This window comes from Gorilla gorilla, chromosome 5 (assembly GCF_029281585.2).
Source record: "Gorilla gorilla gorilla isolate KB3781 chromosome 5, NHGRI_mGorGor1-v2.1_pri, whole genome shotgun sequence".
In the NCBI taxonomy this organism is placed as follows: Eukaryota; Metazoa; Chordata; class Mammalia; order Primates; family Hominidae; genus Gorilla; species Gorilla gorilla.
The window spans coordinates 65,463,352-65,488,237 of NC_073229.2; the positions used below are offsets into that span (position 1 = coordinate 65,463,352).

Below are 24,886 nucleotides of genomic sequence, written 5' to 3' on the forward strand. Positions count from 1 at the left end.
GCTCCCTGAATATAGGCTGTTATTTATTATATCCATGCAGGCAAGGTGAAATCTGGCAGGCAGTAGCTTCCTTTGGAGGGGTTCTCATGTTAGGAGTGACGTGCAAGCCAACAGCAGAGGGTGGGGGATATCTCAGCAATTGCCTGTGTCTCCCAATGCTGCCTGTGCTGTCACTGCAGCCTCCTAGAGAACGAAGTCAATGGGAGGCCACGGGACACTGCCTCTGGAGCAGAAAGGTCTGAGTAGACAGCACGGAAGAGGAAGACAGCCCAGTCTCATGGGTGAACTGACTGGGTCTGCAGTGGCATGGGACCTATGAAAGCTTCAAATTGGAGACATTTTGCCTTTTTATTTATTTTTATAGAAACAAGAAAGTCAGCTGTGTGGAAGACAATGACTCATACACTTTTGCTGTACTACTTGGTGTTTCTTTTGCCCACAGAGTCCTGTAGGACATTGTATCAGGTAAGAAAAGGGGAAGGAGTGGAGGATGAACTGGTGGGGAAAGCAAATTGGCAATAAAATCCATCAGCTAACCAGCTCTCCATTACCAGAGAGCTGAAGTATAGGGAAAAGATGGTGACAGAGTGACTTGCCCAGCCAGAAGTAATTGCAACTACAGCTAAACAAAACCCATTTTAACCAATAGCTACACATTGCTTTTCTCTCAACTTTTTTTCCATGAGTTCCTGAGATGCAATGAGGCTCAAGTGATTTAAGAGTAATAAATACTTTGTTCTGTATCTTCTGATAGTGAATGTTTCAGCTGCTCATAACCAGGGTGGTACCATTTCCTGGGGGCACTTGAAAATGTGGAGGTGTTAAGGGTTGCCATCATGACCAGGAGGTATTAGTGGCATTTAGAGGCAGGGCCTAGGAATGGCCTGGCACAATGAAGCATTGTCCCATCCAAAATGGCAACAGCATCTCCCATAAGAAACCTGATAGTGAACACCATGAATGGGCTAGAAGAAGCAATGAGCAACTCAGGCAGTGGTTAAACAAGGTCTCACTGGGACGGAGTTTCTGGCAATGGACTCTTTTAAATTTTGTAGGACGGAGGCCCTATGGCTCTTTCTGAAATATTTTTCCTGACACCATAAGTCATTTTAATTTCCCTGTTAGTTACCCATTTAAAATAAGTTGTAGAGGAGCACAGAGAGAGGATACATGAAAATATTTTGAGCATCTTCTGAAGAGGGTACTATTATTTGACCACAAGTTCTGGAAGGCAGCTTTGAGATCAACTGGTGAAGCTCCACTCCCTTATTTTGCGGTTAGGGAGATGGAGACCCATGGTGTGGGATGTGATTTGCTTGAGGTGCGTACTTACTCAGTTACAGGGCCAAGGCCAGAACCTCTGTTTTCAGATTCTCGGCTTCTTGATCTTTCCATTTTAATATATGTCTTCTTAACAAAAGCCTCTTAGGAAAAAAATGACTTTGGAAGTTCCTTCCAAGAGTTTTTCAAATGATATTTACTTTATCCTCAAGTTAGTTTGTCTTTGCATGGGAATCTTCTCCATGGCTCCCCTTCCCCACTAATACTAAACAGGTACCTGGTTTCCGGGAGAAGTTAGAGACTCTTGGAAAGACCATTTCCTGAAGGCTGTCCAACCCTACAGCTTGTTACTATTTCTTCCCTTCATTCCGTTTCCACATTCACGCTTTTCTGCAAGACAGAATGTGGACAGTAGGCAGAGCATGGGAGGTTGGCTTTGTTTCTCTTGATCATTGGGATTTACCTTACTGGGAACATTCTATCCTTCTCTTCTCATTAGACAAGCTGCTGGGTGCTGAGCTGCTGAGCTGCTGATGCTGCTGGCTCCTGACCTGCCTATGCTCCCAGGCAGCTCAGCAGGTTGAGCAGGTTGCCGGTTTGCAAGTATCTTTTTTTCACAGTATTAGGTTGGGGACTGTTGGTATCCAAAGCTAAAGTGATCTATACTGGATGCTACACTAGAAATGAAATAACCAAAGGAGTATGCGATGTGCTTTGGCAAACTTAGATGGGAAGAAATTAATCAGGTCCTTTCCTTAAGAAGGCCGAGTTTTCGGAACTCCAAGTAAACAGAATATCATGGCTTTCTGCCCACATACATGATAAATATAATGTGACTTCACTTGGATTTGTTTAATGGACCAAGTATCATCCAGAGTTGTTGACTTATAACTGCATTTATCACAACGTATTGAAGAACATGGTCCTATCAAGATGGGTTTTGAGTATCTTGAGATGGCTATGTTTCCTTCCACTCATCCCCTCTGCCTGTTGCACTTGAACACAGGCCGGCTGTTTAGAAAAGGCAGTATTGTAGGAATCAGGAGATCTAAGTTCTCATCCTAGCTGTAAGGGGCATTTCCTGCATGGCCCTGTGCAAATCACCACAATATCAAGCCTCATTTTCCTTAACTGTAAAATAAGAGGGCTGGATTGGATGATATATAAAGTCTTCCAAAATTCTGAAGATATTATTTTAGCGTTCTTGTTTGGTGCAAGAACTTTAATTCTTCCACCTATAAGATAAGGCTTGATTCTCTGGACTATAAAATGAGAAGTCATCTTCTGTCAGTGATTTCTCATATATGAATCCTCAGTGATAGTTTCTTGACTTTGGAGAGACCCCAAAAGCTCAATTCAGATTCCCCATAAGTTCTTATTTGGTAGAGAAAAGAGGGAATATTCAGCCTTGTTTCTTGATAACATAGAGAGAAGTAAGGTTGTGAAGGAGAACCCCATGAGTTGGCATGAACCCCAAGAGTTAGTCACAGAGCTATGTTAGTGAATTTCCAATTTCTTCCTCAATGGATTAGAACTTGGAATTCAAGTTGGAGTAATTGGGTTAAGGCTCTTCTCAGCCACTAGGAAACACTATTCCAGTGCAGAAGCAAGAAAACTGTCTTTTTGTCGCTCCTCACACACACATACACACATGAACATATACGTCAGTATATATATGCATACTAAAATGTATATATGCATACACACATACGTACAAGACACTGAACTAGCTACTTGGAGGAATATACTGGAGCACAATACACAGTCCATGTTCTTAAGGAACTTGTAATTTAATTGAGGAGCTAATATGCTTCTATAAAAAAGATTAGATAGCAAAATGGCAGGTCAGGTGAGAATATGCCAAGCATTGAATATGTGTTTGGCTGTATGGATGATGATTCCTATAGGAGCCAGAAGAAAAGATGTATCATGTGCAGAACTGGATCAGGAAAGACCTCTTGGAAGGGGGAAACTTGAGCTTTGTATGTAACTGAAATTCAGTAAGTTTATGTGCAGAGTAATAACAGTAGTAAATTCTTAAATAGACTTATAGTATTCTTGGAGCCCATTCCTAGTGCTTTTCATAGAAGAGCTCGTTTATTCCTCATGCACATGCTCTAGGGCAAGAATCATACAATTATAGTACTATAGTTCTTACTCTACTTTATGGAAGAGGAAACTGAGGCACAGAGGGATCAACTTTCCCAAGGTCTCAAATGTTGGTGTTGAGATTTGAACCCAGGTTGTCTACTCCCAGAGTACATCCCTTGACCACTATGTGACACTTTCTTAGTGAAAGGTCAGGTATGGTGTCGATGGATGGGACAAAGAGGGGGTTCTAATTAGGAGTGATGGAGATGCTCATGGTATGGGGGAGCTAGGTTTTGGAGGAGTCCTCCTAAGGAAAAAGAATGCAATGTTACAAATACAAAACTAAGGGGAAAGTGAACATTTATTTAGAATGAGAAAAGGAATCACAACAAATTTAGAAATGCTGGATAGTATTATTTAGCATTGTTTAGTAATAAAACAATATTTTTATTAATGAAATGCCCACCTTTTAGTTCTTACATTTTTGACTGCATACTTGCATGATCTTATAATTTTTTTCTATAGAGAGAATAGAAATATTATTCAGTCTTTCCTGCAGCATTATTGATCAAATTTTTTTTCTTGTTATTGCTAGTTTAGAGAAGTATCTTTGAGTTTCTAATTTATTATTAGTAATGGCATGTAAACATGTAGGACTGTTATCGAATTTGGGAAAATTCCATCCAATTTATTTCATATGTGAGCTGCAAGATATCAGGCAACTTAGAATTTTCTTGTTCTGTGAATAATTGTAAATGTTCTTAGCATTGATGTCACTTACGTGTTGATGTTCTCACTGTAATGCAGAAGTGACTGGAAACTACATAAGTATATCCGACTAAATTCAAACTAAATGTATCCCAGCTTAACTTGTCCAGAATCCATGAATAGATACGGCTTCTCTGGTGATACCCAAAATGAGGGAGAGTATGAAGGAGGCAGAACACTGAAACGGCAAAAAATGATGCTCTTAACAGATGGCAGGTAGTTAAAACATTTTGCTTTTGAGAATTTAATAAAACATATGATCACGTGAACACATGAGATGATCTGCTCATTGAGCATGAGGGGAGAGCAATCTGCTCATTGCTAGACCCTCTCCCAGGGCTTCAAAAGTTCCCATATGAGCAAGGGACTCTGAGGCTTAACCTTTGTCAACTTCCTGGTCAATCCACTTCTGCTCATAATGTGTTTCCTGGATAGAACATAGACTTTTCTTACTGGAGAGAGAGGAGTGCTCATACTGAGTAGCAGTGGGAGAGGAATGGGGTCCAGGCTGAAGGGAAAATGGGGTCACAGAGGAGCCATAATTCATGGACTCGGCTTTGGGTGGGCCATGCTGGTATCATAGCTAATTTAACTGTGGTTGTTTGTGACTAAAGTGAGCCATTGGGCTGGCATATCAACAATTGATTTTGATGCAAATTTTGATTTTCCCTTTGTAGGCTGCAAGCAAAAGCAAGGAGAAGGTGCCTGCCAGGCCACACGGTATGTTGGCAGCAGTTACTTATCACGTGGAAGTTTTGCTGTCCATCTATTATAATAGAGGGCCATTCTCAGCCTTCTGTCCTGTGGCATGGCAGATGGAATCCTTGATGACTCTGATTTTTTTCCTTCATATTAAATTGTACCTTTGTGTTTTTTTTCTTTTTAACTTTTATGTTTGGGGGTACATGTGCAGGTTTCTTACATTGGTAAATTGCTTATCACTGGGGTGTGGTGTACAAATGATCCCACCCAGGTAGTGAGCATAGTACCAGGTAGTAAATTGTACGTTTCACCCCAGCCCTGTTCCTCTCTCCTCCCAGCACCCTCTGCTCCATCTTTGTCTAAGAATTCTTTGCCATAGATCCTTTGGATTGAGCCCATTCAAACTGGGCCAGTGGCTAGAACAGGTCTGTGAGAACTCATTGATGATGTAACATATTATAGAGCTCCTGAGCTGAGAGGCTTCTTAGCAAACATTGGAAGCAGTGGATTCCAACTAGTGGACTGTACTGGGGGTTCGTCCCTCTCACTTCACCTGGGACAGTCCTTTTTTTGTTGTTTGTTTGTTTTTTAGACAGAGTCTCACTCTGTCTCCCAGGCTGGAGTGCAGTGGCACAATCTTGGCTCATTGCAACCTCCACCTCCTGGGTTCAAGTGATTCTCCTGCTTTAGCCTCCTGAGTAGCTGGGATTACACGCACGTGCCACTACACCCAGCTAATATTTTGTATTTTTAGTAGACACGGGGTTTCACCATGTGGCCAGGCTGGTCTCGAACTCCTGACCTTGTGATCCGCCCACCTCGGCCTCCCAAAGTGCTGGGATTACAGGCATGAGCCACCGCACCCGGCCGTGTTCCACTTTTATCTATTTTATACACTACAGTTCAGGATAAGATTTTGTTGGAAACAATAAAATTTTGTTGCTGAAATAGATGATGACCACTGATCCATTTCAGTCTTCCTCCACTTTAGGAAAAGAAGACACTGATGTCTGCAGGATTTATGTGCTGTCACTGCAGTGACACCTTGGTGATTGGCCCAATGGGCCCAGAGCCCAGACCTTCCCATCTGATATGGTCTCCTTTCATTTTCCCAGGTGTATGCGATGGTGTCTGTACAGACTACTCCCAGTGTACTCAACCTTGCCCTCCAGACACTCAGGGAAATATGGGGTTTTCATGCAGGAAAAAGACATGGCACAAGATCACTGACACCTGCCGGACTCTTAATGCCCTCAACATCTTTGAGGTAATTTCTTTTGCAATATAGATTCTAATATGGACTCTATGAGCACAGTGGAGCCTCCCGTTGGCAGTGGATATTGCCCTCAGTAAGAAAGAGGATGAGCATGTAGCAGGGCAGCATGTAGGGATGGGTGAATAGATAAGCACCCACTAGCCTCACTTTCTATGCAAAAATGGCCTTCTAAACTTTGGGTATCTGAAAGTCTGTGCCCATGGACAGCTGGCCATGTGAAGGGGCAGGCTGCAGGAGGGCCAGAAGGGAGTCCTCTAAAGCAAGGGTCAGCAAACTTCTGGAAAGTGACAGAGAGAAATATTTCAGGCTTTGTGGGTCACATGGTCTCTGTCGTGCCTACTCAACTCTGCCATTGTAGCATGAAATCAGCTGTAGACAGTATTTAAATGAATGGGCGGGCTGCATTCCAGTAAAACCTTATTTACAAAAACCAGGCAGCCAGCCTGGGTCCATAGTTTGCCACCCCTGCCGTAAAGTGTAGGAACCAGAGTCTGAATCTATGGGAGATACTTTCTATTGCTATTTTCAATCTTGGTGTTCCAGTTGATTCATCCAAATCGAGTTTCAAATTTCTATTTTTAAGACAGGCTCATGGCTCATGATTTGCCCTTCATAAATATTACAAATAAGCTTAAATGGCACTAGAAATTTCTATATATACAGGTTATCTGAAGAGATATGCTGAAGATAACAGTTGTTATTCGGGGAGAGGGGAGTTAAGGAATAGGTAGATGGGAAGGAGGGACTTTTATTTGCTGGTTCATACAACTTGGTATTGGTCAAGTTATTTCACAGCAGATGTGACTCTGAGAGTATAAAATAGAAAAACATTATGTTAGGCTGTCCTAAGTTTTAGTAAAGGTACTTTTACATTTAACACAAAAATAAAAATTATAAAAATTTCTTTCTTTTTGCCATATCGTAGGAGGATTCACATTTGGTTCAGCCATTTGAAGACAATATAAAAATAAGTGTATATACTGGAAAGTCTGAGACCATAACAGATATGTTGCTACAAAAGTGTCCCACAGATTTGTCTTGTGTAATTAGAAACATTCAACAGTCTCCCCGGATACCAGGAAACATCGCCGTAATTGTGCAGCTCTTACACAACATATCAACAGCAATATGGACAGGTGTTGATGAGGCAAAAATGCAGGTGAGTGTCCCTGAATACTTGGTAGAGCGTTATCTCAGTGGGAAAGGAATGCAGGTTTGTTGGAGTATTCTGTGAGCTTCTTAGGGACTAGGAACCATGTCTTTCACATCAGCATTTCTAATGTCTGGCAAAACAAGTGTTCAGTAAATCTTCATTAAAGAAAGGATGAATAAATGAATGGAAAAAGTAAACATATTTAATCAACAAATATTTATAGAGAGCACTTACTTTGTACTGTATTGAACTTTGGAGTATGAGTTACCAATGTATCTTTTGGCTACTGGATACATTTAAGAAACATTCTATGTTCTGGAGAGAGAAAGACTCTTCTTATTTTCATTTGTGAGTCAGGATAGGTTGCTAAAATGGAAAATAATTGAATGCAAAGAAAACAGCCATACCTATCCACTGCAGAAGCATGAAATAGAACGGGGTCCATTTTGCTTGTTTTAAATCTTCAGAGCAAAGATAGTAAAAAGTAGATTCAGACTCCAGGGTGAATTTCCAATTTATTATGTTCTTGTATAGGGCCCTGCAACACATTTGGGATGCAACAGAGGTTAATCACGTGATGGGTTCTCTGAGCAGGGTAAGCAAGTTGCTAGTTTCGCCTAGGTGTGATATGGAGGGGATGATGGACATGAACATGTGGAAAGCTGCCCAGTGGCCTGGCTCGCAGGAGGCCGTTGCATAAATGGAGGAGGGCATGGTGAGGCAATTCCTTTGTTGCTCTATCATCTAAGTCAAACTTCAGTGTACATGCAAGTCACCTGAGGATCTTATTAAGATGCAGATTCTGATTCATTAAGTCTGGGGTGGGGCCTGAGATTCTATATTGCTAAGAAGTTCCCAGAGTATGCCTAGGTTGCTTGTTGGAGGAGCACGCTTTATAAAGGTGAGTGTTGAATGTGCTGGCAGTTTCAGAGACTGGCTCAGTACTAACACTGGTTCTTCATTGGCAGAGTTACAGCACCATAGCCAACCACATTCTTAACAGCAAAAGCATCTCCAACTGGACTTTCATTCCTGACAGAAACAGCAGCTATATCCTGCTACATTCAGTCAACTCCTTTGCAAGAAGGCTATTCATAGATAAACATCCTGTTGACATATCAGATGTCTTCATTCATACTATGGGCACCACCATATCTGGAGATAACATTGGAAAAAATTTCACTTTTTCGATGAGAATTAATGATACCAGCAATGAAGTCACTGGGAGAGTGTTGATCAGCAGAGATGAACTTCGGAAGGTGCCTTCCCCTTCTCAGGTCATCAGCATTGCATTTCCAACTATTGGGGCTATTTTGGAAGCCAGTCTTTTGGAAAATGTTACTGTAAATGGGCTTGTCCTGTCTGCCATTTTGCCCAAGGAACTTAAAAGAATCTCACTGATTTTTGAAAAGATCAGCAAGTCAGAGGAGAGGAGGACACAGTGTGTTGGCTGGCACTCTGTGGAGAACAGATGGGACCAGCAGGCCTGCAAAATGATTCAAGAAAACTCCCAGCAAGCTGTTTGCAAATGTAGGCCAAGCAAATTGTTTACCTCTTTCTCAATTCTTATGTCACCTCACATCTTAGAGAGTCTGATTCTGACTTACATCACATATGTAGGCCTGGGCATTTCTATTTGCAGCCTGATCCTTTGCTTGTCCATTGAGGTCCTAGTCTGGAGCCAAGTGACAAAGACAGAGATCACCTATTTACGCCATGTGTGCATTGTTAACATTGCAGCCACTTTGCTGATGGCAGATGTGTGGTTCATTGTGGCTTCCTTTCTTAGTGGCCCAATAACACACCACAGGGGATGTGTGGCAGCCACATTTTTTGTTCATTTCTTTTACCTTTCTGTATTTTTCTGGATGCTTGCCAAGGCACTCCTTATCCTCTATGGAATCATGATTGTTTTCCATACCTTGTCCAAGTCAGTCTTGGTGGCATCTCTGTTTTCAGTGGGCTATGGATGCCCTTTGGCCATTGCTGCCATCACTGTTGCTGCCACTGAACCTGGCAAAGGCTATCTACGACCTGAGGCCTGCTGGCTCAACTGGGACGTGACCAAAGCCCTCCTGGCCTTCGTGGTCCCAGCTTTGGCCATCGTGGTAGTAAACCTGATCACAGTCACACTGGTGATTGTCAAGACCCAGCGAGCTGCCATTGGCAATTCCATGTTCCAGGAAGTGAGAACCATTGTGAGAATCAGCAAGAACATCGCCATCCTCACACCACTTCTGGGACTGACCTGGGGATTTGGAGTAGCCACTGTCATTGATGACAGATCCCTGGCCTTCCACATTATCTTCTCCCTGCTCAATGCATTCCAGGTAAGTCCAGATGCTTCTGACCAAGTGCAAAGTGAGAGAATTCATGAAGATGTTCTGTGATTAGGTGCTTGTGACATTAGGTTTCTACATAAAAGCCAATGGGTTTGGAATAGCATATAGAGTGGGGAAATAAACTTTTGTTCCAGAGATACCTGGATTTGGATCCTGACTCTTTCATTTACTAATAATGTATAACATGATCTTGGGATATTTACTCAACTTTTTTCAAGCCATATTTTCCTCACATATAAAATGAGTGCAATACTGTTCACTTTATAGGGGTGTTTGGAAAGTGAAATTAAATGGTGAATGGGAAAGGATCAAGTACTAAAGTGATCTAAAGACCATAGACAGCCTAGTAATAGGCTAAGTTGTTATGGTTTAAAAATTAAGCAATAACACCTTCCCCAAAATTTAGGTATGTAGCTGGAGGTATTAAAGTTTGCACATTTATTACATTTCCTTCCACTTAGGATTTTTAACTACCATTGGAAACCATCTTATTTTAACATGGCAAGCTCTACAGAGAGGTATCGAAGATAGTTTCTCCTCTCTTCTCTTATCACACTTAGATGAATTAAGCAACGTTCACAGTTTCGTGTGTACGCTTTGCCAAATTTTCTATGCTTATACAAACATATTTTCACATAACACAGGGGTTAAAACAATGTATATTATTGTGTAACTTGCTTTTGCACTTAAAAATATGCTCTAGAATTTTACCAGCTCATTATGGATGAATATGTCTCTAATGGCTGCATACCATTCCGCATTCAATAATTTCCTTCTTGACTGAAATTTTTCTCCATTGTTTTGTGTTATAGTATGTGAATGATCCAAAATTTATTATATTGAATGTTAATATGTAGATAGTAACTAATTGAAAAGAAAGCTTTTATTTTTCTAAAGATATCTAAAACACTGTCTTTTTTTCTGAATGTGTGCAGTAGCCAGTAAGACTATTTTCAAGTAAATGCTTTACTTAATTCCTAATAGATATCTTAAGTCAAGTATCTTCTCGTTTTCCCTTTTCAGAATTTATGTATAAATGATTTCACTTTATAATAAATGCTTTGATGTCTTGAAGAGCAATGTTAATAATAATAGGGGTATCTCATATTTTGAGTCTTTACTTTTTTGCACTTCTATAGAAAATATTAATTGTATTCTACATTTGTATAGCTTTTGGTAGTTATCAGTTGCTTTACACATGTTTACAAAACTAGTCATTGAAAAGACTTGGGTAAAACCCTTATTTTTCATAAACCCCTCATGAGCTCATGACTCATTCCACACCATTTTCCTTCTCTTGTCTCCCTTAGGGCCATCTTATCTGTGAGCTTTGTTTTGGACAAGGCTGTGAGCACTTGCATTTTGATATCATGAGCACCTTTACCTGTCATAGTAGGATCACTTGTGCTTTCAATTTAGTTTCTGCCTTGAATCCCAGTAAGGAACAGGGAGGGGTCTATCTAAGCGCCAGTACAGATGGGGCAGTGAGGAGCTGAGAACAAAGTGTCAGTGAGGCCCAGTGGGGGGCACTGGGCAGTGCTGTGTTGGAGCTGGCCTGTATTGGCTCACGGGAGCTGCCAATTATATTTTCACGATTGTTCTGAGCTGGTTGTGAAGACAGTCATCAATAACAATTAAATCATATAGACTTGCAATTAAACAAATTAGGTTAAAAGTAAAGGTCATGTATCCTCAGAACTCATCACTTCCTAATTATTTGTCTACCTTTTCTCTGGAGGTTACTTGCCTCTATTGTGTCTGCATGGTGGAAAATCTGTACAACGATGTGCTACTGCCCATCTCTTCCTAAATCCATGCTCAGCGATGTCACAGGGCAAGATTCAAATAGGCCATGGTGGGTGTAATTAACTATAGAGATTGGCAAACACTACAAATGAGGAGAGTTTATTGCCATTTACTAGCATATCACTGGATCAGAGCATCCGCTGAGGGAGGAGAGAGGAGCCATGGATCTACTGAGATGGGAGACACAACCAACTGGGTGGAAAAAGCAGGAGAAGTGAAGTCTTAGGATGAGAAGAGATGAGGGGCAGCAGCAGAGGCTGATGGAGCAGACAGAGGGGAGTGATTCTGAAACATATTGAGAAGCCCAGACGATGTGGGAGGAAGACTCTTGTAAAGATTTCCTGGTCCTAGCCCCAGGGGAATATCTGCACTAGTTTTAAAGCTCAACCATCCCCTTTACTATAGAGGTTTTATTATGGTGTCAGTTGCTGCCTCGATTAGCCGCCTTGTTCATCCATAACTTCTGGTTGGCATCCTACTCTTGTATTTACTGAGAGTAATTGTGGGCTGGGTGAGTTTTTGGGACTCCCTCATAGCTGTTTTGGTGGGAAAAAAAAACAAAGCACATATACCAAAACCTGGGAGAACACCTTGAGATTTACCTGTCCAAACTGTGCTTTACCTACTAAAAGAAATGCAAAGAAGCTGCTACTGGTGAATTGTTTGTTAGGTATATTCTCTCTTCCCTTCTCAACCAGATACTAAATTTTATGGCCAATTTTTTTATCCAAATCTTCTGAAAGATATTTTGCATAACTTTCTCTAAGGTGGCATGGGCCGACGAAAAGTGATCCTAGTGGAGTATTTCCCTGTTACATGTTTATAAAGTCATGTTTATAGTCATGCTACATAACTATAAAAGTGCAGGTTGCATAATAAAGAAATTAAACACATACATACACTCAAATGAAGAGACACTATATTTATTACTTATTTTGTGCCAAGCATTATGCTTAATGTTGCAGATACAAATATAGGTAGACCAACCCCAAGGAATTAAAAATCTTATAAGGAGAGAAATTCCTCTTAGTTCTTTAGCCAAAGAATATTGGCCATCAGCATATTTGTGGAAAAACCATGCTAGAATTGTTGTTCCCAGATCTTTAAAAAATATAATTCCTGGGCCCAATTCACAGAGATCCTGACTTGAAATGTATTCCTAGTATCAAAATCAGGCTGGAATATATTTGTCCCAAGGGGCCTTGTAAGAATGATAACTTTGCAACCTAATAGACCATGCCAACAATATTTTTTTTTGTAGCAGATACAATAACAGATTTCAATAATTACCTTGTAGGCTCAGAGCGTTACACAGAACAATCTCATAAAAGCCATATGGAGATTAAGCTTTTGAGGGTTGGACTGGCTGAAGAGAAAGGTGTATGTTAGTGTGTTTGGGGGACTGGATTAGCTGCAAGGATGTACACTGGTCCCTGTAAGGTCCTCCACCTCTCATCTGGGCTTTTACCAAATAGTGGTAGGTTTGGTATTGTTCTCAGCGATGAATACCAGGTTGTAACATCTTTATGGTGCCAGCTGTATACAACCCATGCACCTCAACAGGCCTCTGGGTAGGTAAGAGTTCACACTCACTTATGAAGTCAGAGCAGGTTAGCAAGGCTATTCCTAAATAAAAGGTCATGATCTCACCTCCCTTTTCAGATGCGCCACGGAGGGAGTAACTGCAAATTTAGGAGAAATTTTTGTCTAATGAATGTTCCTGTCTATCACATTTTGAATGCCAAAAAGGAAGTTCCTGTTCCTTAACTGAAAAATGGAACTACAACTTGCCCTTCCTTCGTCAAGGGGGGTTTTGTGCCAATGTATGTGAAAAAGAAATAAAAACTTCAAATGGACTATAGCTATAGAGGAACAGCCTGTTATGGGTTTTATATGGGGGTTTTTTTGGTATGGAAAATAAAAGATATAAAAGCTAATTAATTCCTTCTATATCATCATATTGGGAATACTTGTCATGTGCTTAGAAACTCAATCTATTTAATGTCATTAATTTTTTGAGGATGTAAACACTTGACTTTTCTCTAGAAGTTTTATAATATTCTTTGTAGTGGATGAGAGAAGGAGGCTGAAGGTGTTATGGGAAGCTGAGCAACAGCTGTTTCTGCTCTTTTCTTTGGAAGCTTCTCTTACTTATTGTTCGGGGGCAGCAAGCCTGCAGTTCATTGCCCAACAGCTCTTCTGACTCTTTCTTGGATCATGATATTCAGTTGAGAGGCCCACCTCCTGCTAAGTGCAAACACTTTGAATTTGTCCAACGTAAAAGGAAATTTAAAAAATATTCCTGTATGATGTAGGGGCCTTGGTCTCTTTGGTTTACTGAGGTACCTCTACAGTGGCTGCCATATGGAAGACACTCATCAATATGCATTGAATGAATCTAGGTGTTGTGATCTGAGGATGACAAATTAAGAGATTTCATAAAATTGTTTTCATTTTATTGAAATAGGAATTGGTAATAACTGAGAGTATGTTTTAACATCATGATTCTTTTGTAAATGGCTCTTCTTCCCTCTTCTGTGTTTCCCAGGGTTTCTTCATCCTAGTGTTTGGAACCATCCTGGATCCAAAGGTACTGAATGTAAATTCTTCTTGTTGCTTTTTCTGTATTATCAGTACTTGGCCATGTAAAGGCTTGTAAAGGCTATTTATTGAAAAGCTTTCACTTCAGTCGTTTGTACAGATGTATGAAGCCTGGATCACTGCTGTTTACATTGCAAATGATATTGACCAATTTGCAAGCTCTTATGGGAATAAATGTTTTATGTACATTAGGGCTGATTCTTAAAACAATTGTAGGTATTGCTATTTTCAATTTTACAGATGAGGAAACTGAGACTCAGAGTGAACAGCTTGCTCAAGATCACTACAGAAACCCACTCTGATTAGTTGAAGCAGAAAAGGAACTTATTAAATCTCACAATATTATCTTTGGGAGGGTCTCTTTGACTTGGAGTTTTGGAGGCTGTACTCCAGGAATAGTTACCAATGCACAGCACAGAAATGCTCCACAAGAGATACCATTGCTCTTCCCCACTTTGCTGGGCACAGATAGCACAGCTCGCCAGGCCAATGTCAGGCAGTAAACACTTAAGCCAGAGTTGCCGCTACTGCTGCCTGGGAGATCACCTCACCCTGCCTGACTGGTACACCAGCACCTGCATTTATGCACTGTCATGTCTGATTGGCTGAGTTCAGGTCGTGGGGTCACGTCTTAGCTGCAAGGTTGGGTGGAAGTGTGAGTTCCTACTTCTATCTTGAATAGCAGCGGAGTCAAGAAAAGAAACTCTTCAAATACAGATGAGTCTTGATAAATGATGAGCATTGAAGACAAAAACCAAGCAAATGAACAAACCCTCAAATGTTTATTCAGGCTTCTAAGATCACCCTCTTTCCATTGTACCATACTACCTTCTGGAAAAAGCAAAGCAAACAATCCTCTCAGATATAAAAGCAAACCCCTTCTGTCAATTAAAGTAAATAAATAAATAAAAATGAAAAGGAACACTACCAGGTTGGATTTACAAAACAAAGCAAAAAACCAAACAAAAAACCCCAAACAAACAAAAACATAATCCACTCCCTCCCCCAAACACCCCACCTTCACTGCAGAGTTTGTTTGCTTATTTATTTATGTTTTACTATTTATTTTTTACTTATTTATTTATTTTTTACTAAATAAGAAGAGCACCTGTATTCAGCCGGCAAGACTTAGAGAAAAGGATGTGTTAATTTTTTTTTTTTGAGGCAAGGTTTCACTCTGTTGCTCTGGCTGGAGTGCAGTGGCATCATCACGGCTCACTGCAGCCTTGATCTCTTGGGCTCAGGTGATCCTCCCACCACAGCCTCCTGAGTAGCTGGAACTACAGACACATGCCACCACACCCACCTAATTTTTAAACGTTTTTGTAGAGATGGGGTCTCCCTATGTTGCCCAGGTTGGTCTCGAACTCCTGAGCTCAAGGGATACACCCATCTTGGCCTTCCAAAGTGCTGGGATTACAGGAATGAGCTACTGTGTCCAGCCTACTGCCAGTAATATTCTATTACATTAATATCAAAGGTTTGTTAAAAGGTCAGGAGATGGAGACCATCCTGGCCAACGTGGCGAAACCCCGTCTCTACTAAAAAATACAAAAACGTAACTGGGCGTGGTGGCATGAGCGTGTAGTCCCAGCTACTCGGGAGACTGAGGCAGGGAAATTGCTTGAACCCGGGAGGCAGAGGTTGCAGTGAGCCAAGATCGCCCCACTGCACTCCAGCCTGGCAACAGAGCCAGTTGGGATGCAGAGATAGTAATGCTTTCTCTACCTTCTCCATTAGATTATGACAAAGAACAAATGCAATTTTGTAGGTAAAAACACAAAGCACTTAAGGTATCGCCCAATCATATGCCACAGGATTATGTTTCTATTATTTACAATAACACAACTAGTATGTGTAGCCACAGTACCAGCAGCCGCATTTTTACTTAGTTTACCAGTGTTAGGTGAGATGTGCAAAGAACTCCAAGTTATGGAACCTTCTATCAAGATGAAAACCTCTTACCTTTGCAATTATGATATGAAAGGTAAATACTCCAAAGTGTCACAGGACCATACATGATTCATTGACCAAAAGTTGTATATACCAGTAGTCTTCAAACTTTTAGGATTAGTAAAACACAGTGAGTACATATCCCCAGATGTGTTCATTATTAACCTAAAAAGTGTTACGTGCATTATGAAACCTAAGAGTAAAAAAGGGTGAGAACAAAGAAATGTAAGTAGAAGTGCCAATGTATCTTCACGGATCCCAATGGGCCCTTGAGCACACCGTCCTCCAACCCTGAGGGGTGGTTTGAGGTCTGTATGTGACAAAGAATACGGCATCTGCAGGGAAGGGGGAAGCCACCCTGTGCTGGAGGACTTTGGCATATATGAATTGTGAACACAGAACTTCTACAAGGCCTTGGAAGGTGAATAATATTTTGTATAGCAGAAATAAGAAGAGGGCCTGTATTCAGCAGGCAAGACTTAGAGAAAAGGACAGGATGACCTAGTTAGGGAAGATGAATTTCATGGACTGTTGCTATGTTGTATAGTACTTTTTTCTTTGAGACGGGGTGTCATTCTGTCGCCAAGGCTGGAGTGCACTGGCGCGATCTCAGCTCACTGCAACTTCTGCCTCCTGGGTTCAAGCGATTCTCCTGCCTCAGCCTCTCGAGTAGCTGGGGTTACAGGTGCCCATCACCACGCCCGGCTAATTTTTGTATTTTTAGTAGAGAGGGGGTTTCACTATGTTTACCAGCCTGTTCCCGAACTCCTGACCTCAAGTGATCCACTCGCCTTGGCCTCCCAAAGTGCTGGGATTACATACAGGCATGAGCCACCATGTCCAGTCGTATAGTACTTTGTTTCCTCTAGAAAAGGTGATTTGAATAATTGACAAATTGTGAGAAGTGATTACGGAAGTGCTCCATAAAAATAATGCCAAAGCTAGGCCAGGTGCGGTGGCTCATGCCTGTAATCCCAGCACTTTAGGAGGCCGAGGCAGGCAGATCACGAGGTCAGGAGATTAAGACCATCTTCGCTAACATGGTGAAACCCTGTCTCTACTAAAAATACAAAAATATTAGCCAAGCATGGTGGCACACGCCTGTAATCCCAGCTACTCGGGAGGCTAAGGCAGGAGAATTGCTTGAACCCGGGAGGCAGAGGTTGCAGTGAGCTGAGATGGCCCCACTGCACTGCAGCCTGGATAACAGAGCGAGACTGAATCTCAAGAAAAAAAAAACAAAATAGAAGCTATGTCGAGGAATTCTCAAACTTGTGGCAAACTGCATTTCTCAGGCATTGGGTCCATATTTAAGGCCCTGAAAGTGAGTATCCTATGCCATCTCCACCTCTCTTGTCTCTTCCCATCTTTCCGCCTTTTCCAAGACTACTACACCAGGTCACTGATGCCACCATATCCCTCCAACAGAACCTAGCTGCTAACACAGCACCTGGCCACAATATCTGCCAGGCCCAAGCATACGTGTTATCTTCTTACGATCTTCTAATTCTTAACTTCTTTTGTTAAATATCCAGATAAGAGAAGCCTTAAAGGGTCGAGTAGCCTCTGCAAAAAGGAGCTCCAGAATATCAGAGGTAAAGCTTTCATATTCATTTTTGTATTTAAAAGTTTAACAAGATAACAATCTTGGAGTTTCTGGCATATGGAGTGTTGCTAACACTCTCACCTTAACACTTTGCAGTGTGGATTTCCCAGAAGTGCTGGGTGCCTCTTAAACAGTTGAGATTCTTTCTGGAATATGGGGATGCAAAGAGATGCAAGTGGAGTTACTTGAATTTAGAGGAGAGTGACAAGGTGGCTGGCGTTGGAGGGTGAACCTCAAACCACATAGTAGGAGAGCAGGTGATGAAAGAAATGAGAGAAGTCTTAGGTTCCCATGACATCTCACTTGTTCTCTATGACTCCAATCAGTTGGCCCACATCCAAAGTGTAAAAACTCCAGGGAAACAAATTCTGATCCTACACAAAGAACTACTCAAGAGGGGACAGCTGCCATGGTACTGAAGTGGCTTAAATGGGCTTGGGGCCTGCACAGGGTTGCTGTAGAGAAGATTCAGTCATTGGACAGCAGGCTGGACTATAACAGGGTTGTTAACTTATCTTCTATTCCTGTGACTTAGAAACATTGTATTGTTATGCAAAGAATGAGGGCCATGAACTGTTTTGAGGGAGGGAAAAACTGCCACTCAATTTTTTAAAAAACTTTTAAATGGCAGCAAAAGGAGATTCAGGGTTGGCCCAAGGAATACCCCCACAACAAGCAAGGAGGTGATCTAGAGCCTCCCATGCCAGTGTCTGCTAGGGTCCACATCCCCTGTCATGGACTGGGGCTTCAGGGGATCTGCATGGAGAGAGGCTAATTGATGGGGCTGGGCACCCTGTGGCCCTGAGAGCAGTGTTGCCCCATCCTCGTTCTTTGCCTTCCCATTCCCTCTCTGTTGATTTCTTCAGCCCTCCTCTTCTCTTCTCTTTCTTCCCTCTCTTTTCCTGTTTCCTTTTGCCTTACTCTTACCTAACCTTTGGTCTTGTTTTTAGTCTTTGGTCTCCATACTTGGGAGTCTGCTGGTTTCTCTGTACCCTTTTCAGCTTTAAAAAAAAAGACCCAAAGTTCAATGCAAATGACATTAATAAATGTCTAAAGCAATGGTTCTCAACTTGGGCTACACATTAAAATAAATTGGGAAGCTTCAAAAAATGGGGTTGCCTGGGTCACACCCCTGGAGATTCTCATTTGATTGGTCTGGAGTGTGGCTTGGATTTGGGGGTTTTGAAAGCTCCCCGGGTGATTCTAATGTACAGTCAAGGTTGAGGGTCATTCATCGAAAGACTCCCTGAAGTGTTCTGGCATTGAAAATATTTGTCTCCAACAAGCATCCCTGATGTAAGTACTCTCCTCTTTCACTTTGCTCTGCCGTGGTGCTCTCAGGAGAGAGTCCTGACTCTCTCAATCCCTTCCAATTTAGCTCTGCTCCTTTCCTTACGTGTTTCAGAATTGATCCATTCAGGTCATCATAGAGATATTCTGCTTTTCAGTGTCATAAAATCCTAGTCATTTCTTCCACTTCTCTTTGTGGTTTTATGTGACTGATAAGTCAAAATAATATCCAGCATTTTATGAGTAGTTGTCGATTGTCTGACACCATTGTCAGTGGTGATGTTGGCTGTACCTTGGAAACACCTAGGAAGCTTTAAAAATATACCACTTCAGGGCATGGTGGCTCACGCCTATAATCCCAGCACTTTGGGAGGCTGAGGTGTGCAGATTGCCTGAGGTCAGGAGTTTGAGACCATCCTGGCTAACATGGTGAAACCCCATCTCTACTAAAAATACAAAAATTAGCCAGGTGTGGTGGCACATGCCTGTAGTCCCAGCTACTCGGGAGGCTGAGGCAGGAGAATCACTTGAACTTGGGAGGTGGAGGAGCTGCAGTGAGCCCGAGATCGCACCAATGCACTCCAGCCTGGGTGACAGAGTGAGATTCCATGTAAAAAAAACACACACACACACTTTCCAGGCCGTACTCAAGAAAAATTAAATTAGAAACTCTTGGAGGTAGGGCCTAAGCATTCTTTAAAGCTCCACAGTGATTCTAACGTGCTATCTGGGTTAACAATCACTGGCCTAGGTACTAGGTAAATTTATCCTAATTTCTTGCACTTCTCCCTTCATTTCTTGCTCACTAACTTTAGGTCACTGCCTGCAATTAGTTTTATCAACCCTGCTCAGAGGACAGAAGTAGGTGTTTCATCTGCGCTCTTCTCTTCTGCTTTGTAGGCCTCTAATCCCTAGGTAGCAATCTTCTGTAGTCCAGATTCAACTCCCCTCCTCATGGCACCTGCTTGGGTAGTATCAGTCCTGCTTCCCAAACCCAGCATAATAAATTTGCTTGTCTGTGTTTATTTTATATCTGAAGTGATGAATTAGCCTATGTTTATGTGGTAGTAATTCTACCAGTGAGTTAATGTATTACCTATCTTTGGCAACACATTCCTAAAACACGAGGACATCCTTTGGACACAGGCGCATTACAAGCGGATGGCTTTAACGCTGAGGATTTCAGCAGACCAGCTGAGAAAGAGTTATTTGAGAGCTTGGAGCCATTTTGCTGTCTCTCTCTCTCCATGCCACTCAATGTCTTCTCCACTGTCCAACACCCTCCCAAATTAGGGTCTCCTTCAGTAGGCAGAGCCAGGCCAGGCCAAGGAGGAGGAGGATCTCTCACAGCAGTCAGTTCCTATGTTGTCAGTGGTTCCAATATAAAAAAGGAGAGAAGGGAGCCGGGCACAGTGGCTCACGCCTGTAATCCCAGCACTTTGGGAGGCCGAGGTGGGCAGATCACGAGGCTGGGTGTGGTGGCGGATGCCTGTAGTCCCAGCTACTCAGGAGGCTGAGGCAGGAGAAACGCTTGAACCTGGGAGGCAGAGGTTGCAGTGATCCGAGATTGCGCTACTGCACTCCAGCCTAGACGACAGAGTGAGACTGTCTCAAGAAAAAAAAAAAAAAGAAGGAGAGGAGAGGAATAAAGTGAAGGAATAAAAGGAATTGCTGTGGATCACCATTCCCTAGGTGCTTTGAATAATTGTGATAATTGAAAACAGACTAATAATGATATTTAATAAATGTAATTTTACTTTGTCTTCAACAGAATGCTTCTTCTGAATTATCTTGTCATCCCATCAAAGGCCCAAGTTAACAAACCAGGCTACATCCCTAACCTAGGAGGTGAGTGCAAAGCAAGGGGTTCCCATATATGTCATACATGTGACATTTCTTTTAAAATTGCAATTTGATTAATTATAATTAGAAATGATTTTTTCTTCATTAAAAGGATTCTACTATACAGTCTATTCTCACCTAGCTATGGTTGGAAATATATTCACACTTCAAATTCTTAAGCTACTGAAATTTTTTTTTGTCCCTGAAAATTAAGCAGGCGTGTCTGAAAATGCTTTTAAATTAGCCTGGGTGATTTTTAGATGGGAGTGAGGAGAGCTGCCTGCTTTACTTAGCTGCTCCCTCTCTTCAATCTTCTCTCTAGTTCTCTATCCCAGGACATCCTATATGATATCAGCAGTATCCCCAGATTTCCCATTGTGGCCCCTTTGTTTTCCCTAGCCTGAAGAGATCAAGGTATTATGATAAATAATAGCTATGAGAGGCCTCAGGGATGATGGAGACGTTTATTTACATTTGAGATCTCAGCGATAGACAAAGATATATAGAAAAATAGAAGTGGAGAAAGGAGCCACAGGGGGAAACAGAAATTCAGATACACAAAGACAGAAGGACATGGTGGCTCACGACTAGAAGAGAGCCACCTAGATACAAGGACATGTGCAGACACAAGTCTTCCAATCCTGTGTCTCGATGTCCCTCTGCGTCTAGAGACAGAAAAGAGAGGAAGACAGAGGAACCCACATCGAGATACCCACATTCATAGGGAGACAGAGACAGAGAGATGCACGGAGAGGATAAGAGATGCATTGGGAGATCCAGAGAAATGCAGAAAAAAAAAAAAAAACCAGAGAGATGGACTCACAGAGACACATACAGCATGACAGAGACAGAAACAGAGATAGATGCACCCAGCTATGTAGAGAGGGCCTCCCACCCCTCCTCCCAACACATCCAGGCTCCAGCAACCTTTGTGGCTTTCTGTAGCAGTCCAGGGCCTTGTATAAAAAGTGGGTCTTTTCCAAGAAGTGTTACACTCAAAAGGAGGTGGCCCAGCTTAGAGAAAGACAAGGTGTGTAATTCAGCATTTGTGGGCAACAGAAAAGACTGTTCTCTGGATTCCAAAGTGGCTTAAAGGGAGGAGACTCTCCATCGGCCATAAGGGATGTACCCAAATGGGCTCATTGTTCAAGACAGTGAGCTTATAATGCAGATGTTGTAAAGCCTATGAATCTTGCTACTTGTACATTAAAGCTGTCATCTTCTGTTCTTGACAAGGTTGTATATTCCAGGAATGGCAGAGCCCAAAGGAGAAATGTGCTCATTCCTGTCTTCTTGCCTCTGGAGAACATGTAGGAAGCTCACACATGTGGTGCTAATGGAGGAGGGCGTGATGTGCAGAAAGGATGAAAGGCTCCTCTGTCAAAGCTGTTCTGTGCTACTAAACATTTCTCGTCCATCAACTGTACATAGCTACATATATGTCATGCTGGGCAGCCACAGCAAACAAAAAGACAAAGGGGGCCACGACCGTGGTTTTTGTTGGGGCTTCCATCTCTATGCTGTTGGGTCACATTTGTCTTCAGAAAGCAACCTCTGTCTCATCTTGGAAAAGGCGGCCTGGGATTTCACCTGGCTGGATTCTGTGTGTTGCTGAGGGAGGAGCCTCATGAATAGTCACAAATAGTTGGGCTGACTCTAAGTAGGTCATTGCAGATTATTTTTTTTTTCAAAAGGAATCCACTGCCAGTATATTCCACTTTTTCAAATTTAAATAGATTGGATTGTCAACTTGGTTTAGGCTTAGATACAACTTCCTTGGCCATGAACCAAGGGGAAAAGCATAGAGCTTTTGAGACAGAAAGATGACCATTTTCAGTTAAGGAGATGGAAGGAAGCCTGGAGTTGTGAGTCAATGCTAATCGAGGACTGAGCCAGAGGTAGAAACCCAAGTGTGCTGGTTCCCAGCCCTGTACTTCCTCTTCAAGACCATATAGACACTGAAAGATCTTCTGCCTACACTGACAATGTAAGGTCAATCCTCACCAACAATATGCTTTTTTGATACCTGGGATTGGAGAGAGGAAATATCACATTTCCAATTCAGAGCTGCTCTTTTTCTTAACCTATATGTAAACAAATTCAACATTCAAACCAGGTGTTACCTGATAGAACAGTATTGTAGGTAGAAGCTCTTTGAGGAAAAAAAAAAAGCCTCTTTACAAAGCAAGGACATAGATGACTGCAGCAGCATCTAACTAGTGGATGAAGGCAAAGGGGCAATGGGCAGCCTTTAATTATCCCAACAAGAAGTCAGTATTGATGATGTTTCATTACAAAGGAGAAAGTGGGACTCACTTTAGGTATGAGTGCAGTCCCTTCCTTCCTTCCTTCCTTCCTTCCTTCCTTCCTTCCTTCCTTCCTTCCTTCTTCCCTCCCTCCCTCCCTCTCTCTCTTTCTCCCTCTTTCTTTCTTTCTTTTTTCTCCCTCTCTCTTTCTTTCTTTCTTTGTTTCTTATTACAAATTATCTTCCTATAAGTAGGAAAGTTTGAGCAGACAAAAAGCATCAATCTGAAGTTAAAAAAAATGCATCAACCTGGAGAAATAGTCATTTTTCAAATGGCATTGCTTATCTTGGGACAACAAAAGCATCCTTCACAAATAAAGTCAGAGAGTGGTTTTAATTTACCATTTACCAATAGATTTGTATGTTCTTTTCAAGAGAAGGGGTGAGATAGACATAGTCCTGGTTTTCCTCAATGCAGGCTTAGGTACAAAGAAATGTCACTTACCCAGAGTCCATATATTGAAGTGAAAATGGAATTTCATGAAGCAAATATAGTTACAGGATGGTAACTCTGGACAAATTTTATAAAAGACGAACTCCAATTGCCTCATTTCACAGATAACAGCTCTGAGCACTAGGGAGAGAGGGAGGGACTGGCCTAGCATCTGCTTTGTGTCTTGGGCAGTCACATCTATTATGGAAGTACTCACTACTCAGCTATACTCACTCCCTGAGACAGGATGGTCGGAAAGACACCTCACCTTAGCCTCATCATTAACCAAGAAACCCCAAGGATGCTGAGAGAAAAACTCTGGAATTATTTGGGAATTCCTGGAAGAAGCTATGCCCTCTCTCCTGCATCCCAAAGCCCACTCTACACCATCTTGAAAAATGTCAAGGAACTGCATGGATTAGGTTGACTCTGGATGACCCTGGGTAGAGACTCACTCAGTTTCCTGCTGACACCTCACCAAGAAAGTGATTTGGTCAGGTGACTCTAGGAGAAATTGGTACTGATAGTGTCCAAGGCAGATTTTTAAGCATCAGACTTAATACATAACGATTCTTGGGAAAGCCATTTAAATCCCTGAGACTTTAAGTGGATAAATGTAGGTAAAGTAGTATAGTACTTGGCTCATAATAATTGCTCATTCAAATTCACATGTTAGTTTTAGTTGTTTTTTTTTAAATTAGAGTCCTGTGAATACATGAACCCACCCACCCACACGCAGACACAAGCAAACACACAGCCATGACCCCATGCATAAGTTTGGCTGAAGACACCCTCATGGGAACTAGTTCACTGACTTCCAAATTAAAGAGTTAAGCATTTGATTTGGTCTGTTCAACATTAGGGGTATCAGCCAGCAAAATCTGTTGAGCTTACCGTTGAAAAATCCTTTCATTCATTACTGTGGTCATAATACACAGTTACCTGGCCAGGAAAGAGTACACATCACAGGGATCTGCTCACTGCATGTGTGCCTGAGCTCTCCCTCACTTTCTGCCTTCTTCAAGAATTCTTCCCTGATTGGTCCAACCAGAAGCGCTGATTCTCCCCACCTGATTTCCTGTAATTTTATAATCTATGTCCTTCACTTTTGTGTTATATTGTTTATTTCCTTTTGGTCTTTTTGTGTGCATATGTATATGTTTTGGGGAATGGGGTTATTCACTTTTGTTACTCACTGTGTTACTCACTTTTGTATGCCCATAGTGCAGAGCATGGTGCCTTGTACATAGAGTATGTTCGGTAAATATGTGTAATAAAAAGTCCTTTGATTACACAATGGCTTGATATTGGCTTCTCCACTTCCCAAATGAGCCATTTCTTAACTACTGACCTAAATGGAACTGACCCATTTCCATACACAGCACCTCCTTGACCTTCATTGCTATAAAACCCATAACAAAACTGCCTCCTCACTTA

At 41.8% G+C, this 24,886-nt stretch overlaps 1 protein-coding gene across 1 annotated transcript; it reads left to right on the forward strand.

Annotated features, from left to right (window-relative positions):
* Nucleotides 1–364: 364 nt before the first annotated feature.
* LOC101128717 (putative adhesion G protein-coupled receptor F2P) lies at nucleotides 365–24,742 on the forward strand. Its single transcript, XM_063707651.1, has 9 exons — nucleotides 365–465; nucleotides 4,818–4,860; nucleotides 5,958–6,109; nucleotides 7,044–7,277; nucleotides 8,240–9,601; nucleotides 13,968–14,009; nucleotides 17,509–17,568; nucleotides 20,641–20,717; nucleotides 21,948–24,742. Exons 1-8 carry the CDS (start codon nucleotides 394–396, stop codon nucleotides 20,686–20,688), a joined length of 2,013 nt encoding a protein of 670 aa, XP_063563721.1. The 5' UTR covers nucleotides 365–393; the 3' UTR covers nucleotides 20,689–20,717; nucleotides 21,948–24,742.
* The last annotated feature ends 144 nt before the right edge of the window (nucleotides 24,743–24,886 follow it).